The sequence below is a fragment of the Camelus ferus genome, chromosome 25 (assembly GCF_009834535.1).
Source record: "Camelus ferus isolate YT-003-E chromosome 25, BCGSAC_Cfer_1.0, whole genome shotgun sequence".
NCBI classification, from domain to species: domain Eukaryota; kingdom Metazoa; phylum Chordata; class Mammalia; order Artiodactyla; family Camelidae; genus Camelus; species Camelus ferus.
Window position 1 is genome coordinate 31,450,349 of NC_045720.1, and position 11,081 is coordinate 31,461,429.

Here is an 11,081-nt window from a genome sequence, read left to right on the forward strand (position 1 = left end):
AGGGAGGTCACTGAGTTAATTCTGTGCAAACAAAAGAAACCAAACAACAGTTTCATTCCTCTAAATACTACACACACCTCTACACTCCATCTCTGTCCCCTTTCCTCAGTGAAGTCTTTGGATCCACCCCATGTTGGGAAATGCATTTGTGTGAGCATTAGACATACAGGCTTGGTGAGTGGACATTTTGTTGGAGAGAATTGACCTCTCATGAGAAGTAGAAGTGACTTTCAGCCAGCACCCCTGTGAACAGAGTCAGCAGTGAATCTGGAACAGTTTTTGAAACCTCCTCCTAAGTTGTACTGAACAAGGCCCAGGTGAGAAATTTTGAGTCTAGTCCTCAAACCCCTACCTATTCTTTTGGAGAATTCTAAGGTACAAACGTAGGACGTTTTGCTTGGCATCACCCTGAACATGGAACATGCCATCCCCACACAAGTATACAAATGAAAAAACAAAATCTGAGAGCATCTAATTCACCTTGTTGTTCAGTATTAAAGTTTGCGAGAACTAGGCCTCTGGGCCACAGGCTCCTCTGACGTTCCCTCTTTAAGTGCAATTATTTCCCTTCTGGTGTCTGCAATAGTAACACTGTTTATCTGCATCCAAAGCCTTCCACCCAAACCCTACACAGGGTGGTCATTATGCTAGTGTCATATTCCCCAGGAACCATTTAGGAGCAAATTGAAATGCCTTAGAAGCTGATTACATACTTGTCATGAGCCCTGTACACAGAAGTACCTGTACTTCTGGCATTTTTTTCCAAGGACAAAAGGTCAACCAGTGATGGAACCCTTGCTAGTGACCTAACTCAGTTTGCTTTGCAGAGAAATCTGAACCTTCTAGAAGAAAAGAACTCCACCTTTGGGAAAAATATTTTATGCAAACATAGCTAAGTAGTTTCTCCTTTCTCCTCTTGTCCCCCATCTTCTGAAGGTTGTGCCTGCCAGCATTCTTCTGCAGGAGGATTTTAGACTTTTCCCCTCCAAAGGTGGGGTAAAGTCTCTGTCTATAGAGCTAAATCATAGTGTTCAAAGTCTAATGGTGAGAGAAGTCACCCATCATAAACTATGACAACAGGTCAAGGACTTCTAAAAGTGAAGTGGTGAGAAGCTCTCTTCTCTTCTTTTTCCTCATGCTTCTTTGTGTGTCAAGCAGCTCAGCCATTGGAGTTGCTTGTTATTACTAGTGATTATTATTTTGCTTTTATCTGAAGGGCTAATACACAAGGTATTAGAATAAACAAAAGGGGATAAAACCTCAGGGTATCCATTTTAATATTTTCAAAAGCCAAAAAGACAGCACAGTTGACCAGTTCCGAAATGCCACAGTATGAGAAGGGAAGAGATGAAGTTTCAGTAAGAGAATTGTTAGAAGTCTTATTTTAAACGCCTAGGGATGAAGAAGGCCCTTCAATACTGACTGTTTTCAAGGCATGCCACTCTTCCAGAATCCAGAGGAAAAACAGAAGTTAAATAGCAACGCACTTTTGCAGGAGTGTTGGAACAAACAAGAAAAAAGTTTTATTTTGAAATACAGTCTTTAAAGATAAATTTGGCTTCCATTTTCCATATCTAGGTGCATCCAACAAGATACAAAAACAGACAACACAACAAAACAGAGACCCACAACATTATGTACAGAGCTCTAAAATGAGCTGTGAATATCTACAAGAAACTAGTATATGTTCTTTGTGAAAGGATGTACTTGTGTGGCTTTCTATAGTTCTCAGTCCTCGGGAAGAAGAGTTAACCTCCTGGAACTGCAGGTGCGGCTGCAGCCAGGGAAGAGCTGGGGTCAGTGAAGGGCTGGGGGTGGCCCCCCATGTGGGAGGCGTGGAGAGGTGTCTGGGGAGGGGAGCGGCGGCGGCCCGGGACAGATCCGGGGCTTCTCTAGAAGTCCTGCCGCGGGGTGTGAGTCAGGCTGTGCCGCCGCAGATCACAGTTTCGCCTGAACACTTTACCGCACTGCTCGCAGCTGTAGGGCTTGATGTCTGTATGGGTGAGAAGGTGAGTTTTCAGATTACTTCTCTGATTAAAGGTTCTTCCACATGTGGGACATTTGTGTGGAGATTCCTGTTCAGATGTGAAGCAAGCAAAGGATTAATCCTTCACACCGCCACGGCACCCTTCTCAGTAGTTTCTGTCTTATCGGTATCACAAGCGTTAACATAACACGCACGACCACAAAGAGGGACTTGCAGGAACAAATCTGTGCTCCTAATCCTCCAATCACGAAAACACACGCGCAGGCACACACGGGGGGGCCGACTGCACTGATAACTGCCGGTGGCCACCGCGGTGGGCTTTGTGATTTCCAGCTCTTTACATTTCATCACCATGTCATAGGCAGGAAAAGGGGGAAGGAAAAACTTTAATCCTCTCTTAAGGAACGACATTCTCCCGGGTAATAAGGCTCCTCTTTGCTGGAAAATTAAACTATTCCTCAATGTTCTGAAACCTACAAATTATGAGGCCCCTGGGAGAGAGCGCGTATGGGATTTCACCATGCCTCCATTATCAAAATTACCTTTATTTCCTCCCAAACACGAAAGCTTTAAATGCAGGGCAGATCAGATGAAAAAAAAATTCTAAAATTAGGATTTGGAATAATGAGAGTGGCCTGTTCTTTAAGAAAAAAAACACATAAATATTTATGTTAAATAAAATTAATTTCATCTATGGAAAAAAAAAATCAAGAGTGCTGCTTTCCCCACCTAGAAAGCTAACTCAGAGCCTCTTAAGACAAAGACCCTGCCATTAAAGCACCTTCTGTAGAGCAAAAATGATACAACAGAACCAGTAGTTGTTTTTAAAAAAGAAAATAGACTTACCTGCATATGTAAAGTTTTGTGGACTGCTAGAGTTCTAGACTGACAAAATCCTTTCCCACACTCCTGACATTTGAAGGGTTTTTCTTTGGAATGGATATACCTGAAAGTCAATATAAGGTTTCATTGAAATGGATTTACCACCACAGTGAAGAGTTTCTTTTGGCAATTACTTAAAATTACAAAGTCGTAGGGGGAAAAAAGAAACAGGATTTCCATTATTTTTGTTTTTGTGTTTTTTCTGTTTATGGTTAACCTCAACTAACAGACTCTTCAAAACATTCACCGGACTCTGGCTTTATCTACACTTGATCGCCCTCTGTGGCATATTCTGGAGCTCAAAATCGTGCCGAATGAGCTCCTCCTGGTCTCTACGGTTTTTCTGGGATTTAAACTGGTCAAATCAGGATGTAAGGCAAGGCCAAGTTTAAGGGAACTGATTTTAGCAAATCCCTTAACAGCCCTGGAGGATCCTACCTTGGGGGACAAGAGCAAGTGGACTCCAGGAAGAAGATACTCTCACTCCCACTCCTGGGAAGTTTTTACCATATGTAAACACTTACATTATAGTATGTCTTCAGTTGCCTTTTATTAATGCGGAGTTTACGATGTGGAGGGAATATGGGGAGCTATTTCTAAATTCAGTGATCTCAAGACCCCCGCAAACAAGTTTAAAAGAGAGGTTGCTGTGGTGGGCTCTGGGGGTGAGTCAGGGAAGGGAGGGAACCCAGTGGAGGTGGTTGAATAGATTTCCAGAAATGATACTGTGGCAGCCAGGACCTGTACCCACCATGGAAGGTCTTTGGGGTCATCAGGACTACCTGCCCCATCCGCTATGGGTGACCTGGAGGAAACTGGAAAACAGACCCCAGGACCAAGGCCAACCCAGCAGATTTTAAATACCTAAGAATGGGGACGGCCCTCTCACATGCAACTCATGCATGCCTCTGCAGCAGCAGCCCTTTGAGGAAAAAGGTAAATGTTGGGGATTGGTTGTAGTTTACTGGGGCAGAGTTTGGAGGATATATTTTAGTTCAGAGGGGCTTTTACTTGGCATGTAAACCAGGACTTGATATTCTGAAAAAATCACCCTTCCCTGCCCAGGCCACCTTACCTGTGATCCCGCAAATGATCTTGCCTCCGGAAAGCCTTGTGGCAGATGTCACACGTGTATGGCCTCTCGTCCGTGTGGGTCCTCTCGTGGATAAGCAAGTTGTAAGATTTGGTAAAGTGTCTGCCGCAAAACTTGCAGATAAACTCTTTTTTCGTTTTGGAGGGCAATCTCCCTCGGGACGGCTTTCTGTCCGGAGTCAATTTACTGAGGCCCGAGATGGGGCTACCCAGCCCCGGGCTCAGCTTGGTCAGGTCTCCCATCTTAGGGGGGTCATCTTGTGTGGCAGCCACGGCCAAGTTGGCAAAGTCAAAACGAGGCCGGTCCTTGTGCAGGGCTGGGAGGACGTGGGCAATGGCTCCCTGCTTGGGGTGGAAGAGGTGGGTGGTAAACGGCAGAGCCGGGAAGGGGAAGCGCGCGTCCACGAGGCCTTGTGCCGCCGCCATCTCGGTGATGGTGGAGCGGGTGATCTCGTGCATGTTGGGGTACCCCAGTGTCCAGTGGTTCATGTGCATGGTCTGCACGGCACTGAGGCCGTACAGGCCCTGCAGGTGGTCCACGGCGGCGGGGAAGGTGTTCACGGCCTGCAGGAAGGAGTAGTTGGTGAGCTGCAGCGATGGGTGAAGCGGGATGGGCGCTGGCAGGGCCTTGCTCCCCATTTTCCGGAGTGTTGGAGGGCAGAGGGAGACGCCCCTTTTTTCCAGGACTCAGAGGTGAGTGTGCGTGGGGCTCCGACGAAAACCCAGAGGGACAGCAGCAAGCAGAGAAAACCCTAAAAATGGCAGGGGAGAAAAGGAAAGTCGTGACTATTATCCAAGCCTTCTCGATCTGCCTTTTGGTGCTACGTTGGTTGCCACATCTTCCTTTTAGTCCTCCTCCCCACCCTACTCCAGGGCCTCCCAAAGGAGAGGTGAGGGAACCGAGTAGCGCCTGCCAGGGGAGCTCAGCCCCGGGTCCAGGGTGTCAGGCGGGCTAGAAGTGGTCCCCTGGCCAGTGGATCACCCATCGAAGATTGGATTCCAGGCACGCACGGATTCCAGGAGCGGAAGACTCGGGCCAGGCGGGGGAGAAAGAACCGCGGGCAAGGGGCTCCAGCAGAGGCGGCACCCAGCCTAGCCCACCCACCCCTACCAGGCCAGGCGAAGCTAGGTCATCCGTGACAGCCCGCTGTGCCAACACCCGCCGGCCGGGCTGAGCCTCTGTCGCCGCGGTTCCTCCGAACTCCCCGGGGAACGACAGGTTGTGGGTCGGATCTGGGCTGGAGGGCCGGGCTCAGCCGGGCGGCTCAGAGCGCTGTACCCGGAGCCCGCCGCCCCGCCCCGTGGCCACCGATCCAGCGCTTTACCCGGACCGCGCCAGGGGTGCGGGAGAGCAGCCCGGGAGGCTTTGCGATCCCAGGCCTCCAGAGCCCTCGGAGCGGCCTGCCTCGCCCGGTGCTGACCTCCGAGGTTTTCTTTTTCCCTTCTCTGCCACAGTCCCATTTATCAGCGGTGACGGGCCACAGGAAAGAAAAGTGACACCTCGGGGGCTGGTTGGGCCTGGAACGGCCCCCTCCTCCTTCCCAGGGGCCTTCTCCTCCTACCCCCCACCAAGATCCCTTCCAGATGCACAGGCTCAGTGGGGGGTAGGGGTGGAGAACGACCCAGAGGCGGGAGCCCCTTCTCCCAGACCCAACATCAGACTCTCCGGAGGCCCCTAGGCCCGAGCACTTTTCGACCTGGCAACAGGAGACTACACCGATGAAGCCCCGGGAAAGAGAGGACAGGAGAGACGGCCCCCTGGGGAGGAAAAGGGAAGGAGCAGCAGGGGAGCCACAGCAGACCAAGTACCGCGCGGCTCTGCCCCGCTGAAGAAAGCTTGTTTTTCTGCCTGAGTTGAGTGCGACGTTGCTCCTGCCACCTGGAAGCCGGCCGGGGTCTGCGGCCTGGGCCTAAGCAGGGAGCGCGCACTTGCCTCTCCTTGCACCCCCAAGGGCAACACGGAGGTCGGCTTTCAGACCCGGTTTCCACAGGGCACCTCACCTGCTTTCAGGGTAGGCCCACGGCCAGCCCCTTTTTAGCAGCGAGTTCTGCCAGCTTGGCGTGCCTGGGTCTCGCCTCTGAAGGGCCCCCCCAGGTGCGGGACTCACAGCTAAACGCTTTCCCTGGAGAAGGGCAGGCAGGCCTTTCTGAGCCATCAACCTTTTATGCACGGTTTTTGAACCCAGCAAGAAGGTGGGAGAGTTTGTCCAGACTTCCCTTGCACCAACCATTTCTGAGCCTGAAATTTTCTTCTCCAGTGTGTTGTGAAGTGTTGCTTGTGGCTCCGAGGGCAGGCTTAGGGGCTGCGCTAATGACACAGCAGCTCCTGCAAGGCAGAATCTGGCTGCCTCCGTGAGACCCACACCTTCCGTTCCTCCTCCTCTGTTTGGAACGGCTGGGAGACAGGGATTTATTAACGAACCGCTTCTGCCTGGTGGTATGCGGTCTGGGAGTTGAGGTTGGGGAGTTAAAGAGAGGTGTGTAACAGTCAGAGGGTCTCAGTCAGACCATTCAACCGAAACAGTAAACCTCCATTAGTAATAAACTTTCCCACCACAAATCACAATTCATTTCTGTTCAGTGGCAACCCTCAAACCCTCTCCTAGAGAGGTAGGGGAAAAGGATTCTACTAACATCCCTGGTAATCTATCTGATTATTTCCTCTTCCATTAAAAATAATACATAATACCTTTATTTCCTTCTTTTTGCATAAGGAGGATTTTCCAGAGATTCCAAATATTATTTTTCCCGTAGTGTTAAAAAGCAGCCTCCACCATAGAGAGGAAATTGAAATTATTATTTGGGCGTATTCCCAGACTAGATTTCTTAGAAATAAATACAGGAGGCAAAGTGCAATTCCCACCATGTTCTCTGTGTATGTACGTCTGGGGAGTGGTGGGTGCATGCTGTTGACTGAAGGAATATCAGGACCTGTGATTTTATTCCAAATGCACAAAGTGAACTCTGCCATAAAGGTTACATGTTAATTCTGCCACCAAAAAGTGCCACATTCCTTCTCTTTTGCACCAAATGTCTTAAAACACAAAAATTAACACCTCTATTATAATTCAGCTTCATGGTGGCACAAAAGTGCTATTTCATAGTATGTATTCGTTTTAATTTGCAGGTCAAATAGTTTCTTCATAGAATAGCAAACCCTTCAGAAACTGTACAACCCTAAATATCCAACAAATACTTTTGCCATAGATAATTAGGGAGTTTAGATTTCCACTCTCCTGCTGAGTAGCTGGAAATCTATGTCAAAAGATATTTTAAGTCAATGCAGGGATCCAAAGTACTTTCGTTTTGTCTAGAGTTGAACATGTAGTTCTCACACTCAGTTTCAAGCAGTAACAGCCGTCATCTGCTGTCACTTCTCCACCATCCCGTCTTGGACCATTAGTTACTTTTAATTTTGCAAAGAAAAAAAAAAACTTAAACCAATGAAAAGACATTAATGTTTAAGTGGAACTGAGACTAGTTTTCTTTCATCAGTCTTCTTCACAAGAATTTCAGACATACACAGAATTTTGGTAAAAATTCACCTCACTGGCTGACAAGTGAGAGGTGTACATACTAATTTCAGTTCAGTGAAGCTTTCAAAACATTGGAGGAAAAAAGGCAGTGGTAATTTGATTAGGAATCTCGCTCTTTGGTAATGTGTTACTACACTGATTATCTAAAAATAATATACAGTCAGGGGTCATCTGCTAAAACCTGTGCTTTGGAGTCTGAAAGAAATAACTGATGAATCCATAGGCTCGCTGAATTTCTCGGCCCAAGCCATAACAGAACTTCACATAAATCAGAGAGCTACACTCCAGGTGGATCTAAGGAGATCATTTTTTGAAAAATAAAATTAAAATGGGCAGACTGGATCAGGTGAACAGAGAGAAACGACGGCGAATTTCCTGCCCCTTCACTGCGCCTCTGCCTTCCCAAGGAGTTAATTAAATTAAGATGCCTTCCACATAAGCTGGGTTCTGTTTCTCTCTGCTCCCTCACTCCCCCTGCGTGAGTAATTTTCTTGTTCTGCTCGGGACTGCAGTTTGTTTAGCAGAGAAAGTAGCTGTCTGCGCCGTTTCGCTCCAGGAAACGCCAGCCCTCTTTTGTTCCCTGCTAACAGGTAGGGAGACAGAGCCAGCGCACCCTCCAGACACCTTTTTCGCCCTCCTTCCTTCAACGCAATTCTGCTCTCTGTTGCCATTTCTCGAGAATCCAAGCGTTTAAACCCTAGGGGAATTTGTCTTCTGCCTCCTCCTCCCAGACTGGAGGGTGGAGGAAAATCAAAAGACCCGCACAAGGTTGGAGAATTACCTAGGATTGAACTATTACTCTCCTGTTGAAACGCGCTGGCTAGACAAGCACTGTGTGTCCCGGCCTGTCCGCGCAGCGGTGGACCAGGAATACTAAGGCAGGCAGAAAAACCATGGGCTTGTGGGTTTAATCTCGACGTACGTCGATCAGCTTTTATAAGAAGACTTGCTGAATGCTTAGATTAAATGTCGCAAAACAAAACTAGAAACAGTACATGAAAGCGTCTGTCGTTGCGTGTTAGCTAGGAGTGGCGTGCCTGGGATCTGATAAAGTGAAAAATACAAAGCCCCGGGATTGTATCCATATGATTCTTTTGCACAGCTTCTGAACTTGTGGCACGCTGAACCAAGAATTTGAGTACCCTCCTTCACCCCTCTGCAGCCTTCCTTACTTAGGCGGCTGCAGCCCCTTCCCAGAGCGGACACTCACCTCCAGCAGAAAGGTCCTTCTGGGCAGCGCCACTCAGATCTGGTCCAGGCAGTCAGACGCACAGCTTGTAAAGGTCATTGGGTCCAGGCCGGGCAAACTTCTTTTTCCGCGCGGAGTCCCGGGAGCCGCAGACATGGTCCGGAGGACGACGAGTAGCCAGAACGAGAACAGATTCTCGCTTTCGTCCGAGTCTGTGGACGCAGAATGTGTAAAGACCCGGGGTGGTTGGCCCCGGCGCTCAGCGCTCGCCTGGAACCTCGCGCCGCCGCGAGCCTCTCGAAGCCGACTCCGGGTAAGGTCGGAGCCTGCAGCCTAGCAGGGCCATCACCCTCCAGCAGCGAGCGCGCCGAGCTCTGTCCCCTCCCGCGTCCCTCCCCAGGCTGTTCGCGGCCCGCAGTCTCCGGCTTTAGTAGCGGCCCCGCCTCCCCTTCGGGCGGGCGTCCCACCGCCTAGCCGGGCCCACTGAGCCCAGGCTCCGCCTCCACGCCCGGAGCCCGCTAATGGTCCACTCTGTTTACTTGTGTTTGGATAGCAACTGAGTCTTAAAGGCACAGGTTTGCTCGAGGTTTCCCTGTTACAGAGGCAAAGCCAAGGTGACTCAGTTCAAAACTCACACACAAACACAAAGCGCACCCACTTCCTTCTCGGTGCCACTTTCCCTTATAACATTAGAAACCGAACAACTGTCTTCCTTGCCTCCCGAAGACCCCGCAGACAAACCCAAAGGGCATTTTGTAGTTTTACTTGGCGCCCTCGCAGCGTTCATTTCCACATCTTAACAATTTTAACGTTAACTATCTTCTGCGTAGATAAAATCAATCACTTCTAGATTGTATTCTCCAGCATGTATCAACCTTCCCTCAACTTACAATACAGTTTTGTACATACTTTTGGTCTATTATGACTACATGTAGTCTGCTTTCGCCTGCAGTTTTCAAAACGAGGTTTGTTTATAGAGGTGACAATTGACTAATTTTGTAATTACTGCAAAAATATGTGGAATGTCCCAGGAGAAATTACTTCCAATATTTAAGCTTTAATCCTACAATGTACATTTCATAAGCAGTTAACCAACTTGGTTAAAAGCGTGGGCATCTGCAACCCATTGGCAAACAATAAAGAATCCATCTGGAGTGGGTGACAAGCAATCATTTAATATTTAGGAAAATATTATTCTAAGTTCTCAAACGTGTACATCTTTTTTCATTCCCAGCTTCTCCCCTCCCCATTAGAGTTCAGTCGCCAGGAAACGTAATCGAATTAGTGATTACGATTGTAATCTGTAGTGATACATTTTTCAGGTTCCTCTAAAGGTTTGGTCCTGTGTGAGTGTAATTGCAGAACGCAGTTCAGCTACTCTAGAAGTAGAGTGACTGAGTGACAGAGGATGACATATTCTCATTTTAAACAGCTTCTTTTCAGATGATCTGGGTGAGCAACACTGAGCAAAACGCTCTTCGTCCCAGACGAGTCTCTGGCGATTCCCATTAGCCCCCTGCAAGCCTGTGCTTCGAGGGGCATAGATCTTCAAGCCAAGAAGCTGCACAATTCAAAGGTGTTCCGCTAAAATATGGTTTTTGATGTGCTGCCCCAAAGGACAATTAAAATAATCTCAATCGTGAGGGGCAGTGGACGAGTATAAGCAGAAGACGAAAAGCTGTCAAAAGGTCAGTGATTGAGGAGCCAGGTAGAAGCTACGGGACATTATTTTATTAAGATAAAATTCCTTCCCATTTTACTAATGCAGAGGTGGATAGAATTTTTTGTACCTTTGGCAAAACATAATTCAGAGATAGCAGATCTTTCTTTCTTTTTTTTCTTTCTTTCTTTCCAATTTCAAATTTACTAAGGTTAAAAAGTGAGCTTGGAACGGAGACCCAAGTGTTTCATACCCTTCAGTATTTAACGGCTTCAAAGTAGGTTTGATAAAACAGTGTGGAAGTAGCAAAATGCCTAAGTTCAGGACTTAAAAAAAATTTTCCCTAGTGGATTCTATAGGGGTGCTTTCATTTTAGCGCTCAGCCATGAACCCCAGCTACGGGGATGCCTGCGGTCCCCTCTCTCCAACCGCCTCATTCCTTCTGCAGCTTTTCTCAATTTGGAAGATTTGGAGAAAACTTTCTCTTCTTTCAGACCCCCAGGACACAACTACCGGGGTGGTGACCTGAAGAGTGCTCCTACGCTTCGTATTTCCTCTTCTGCAAGTGGAGGTAACTCCCCGGCGATGGGCTTCACACCTTCCTACCGTGTGTGTGTGTGTGTGTGTGTGTGTGTGTGTGTGTGTGTGTGTGTGTGTGTGTGTGTGTGTGTGTGTGTGTGTGTGTGTTGCGCAGAACCGCCTGCTTTTCCCCCGGGATAAACAAAATTTCCAACC

The 11,081-nt window shown here is 48.2% G+C and overlaps 1 protein-coding gene across 2 annotated transcripts; it reads right to left on the reverse strand.

Annotated features, from left to right (window-relative positions):
* Positions 1-1,487: 1,487 nt before the first annotated feature.
* On the reverse strand, positions 1,488-9,095 carry OSR2 (odd-skipped related transciption factor 2). 2 transcript variants are annotated; one of them, XM_014565412.2, is made up of 4 exons: positions 8,708-9,095; positions 3,945-4,713; positions 2,834-2,933; positions 1,488-2,075 (listed from the first exon to the last, which is right to left on the reverse strand). In XM_014565412.2, exons 2-4 carry the CDS (start codon positions 4,598-4,600, stop codon positions 1,893-1,895), a joined length of 939 nt encoding a protein of 312 aa, XP_014420898.1. In that variant the 5' UTR covers positions 4,601-4,713; positions 8,708-9,095; the 3' UTR covers positions 1,488-1,892. The 2 variants fall into 2 exon arrangements, with proteins under 2 accessions (XP_014420898.1, XP_014420899.1); XM_014565413.2 differs by having other exon boundaries at positions 1,488-1,993; positions 8,708-9,094.
* Positions 9,096-11,081: the final 1,986 nt, after the last annotated feature.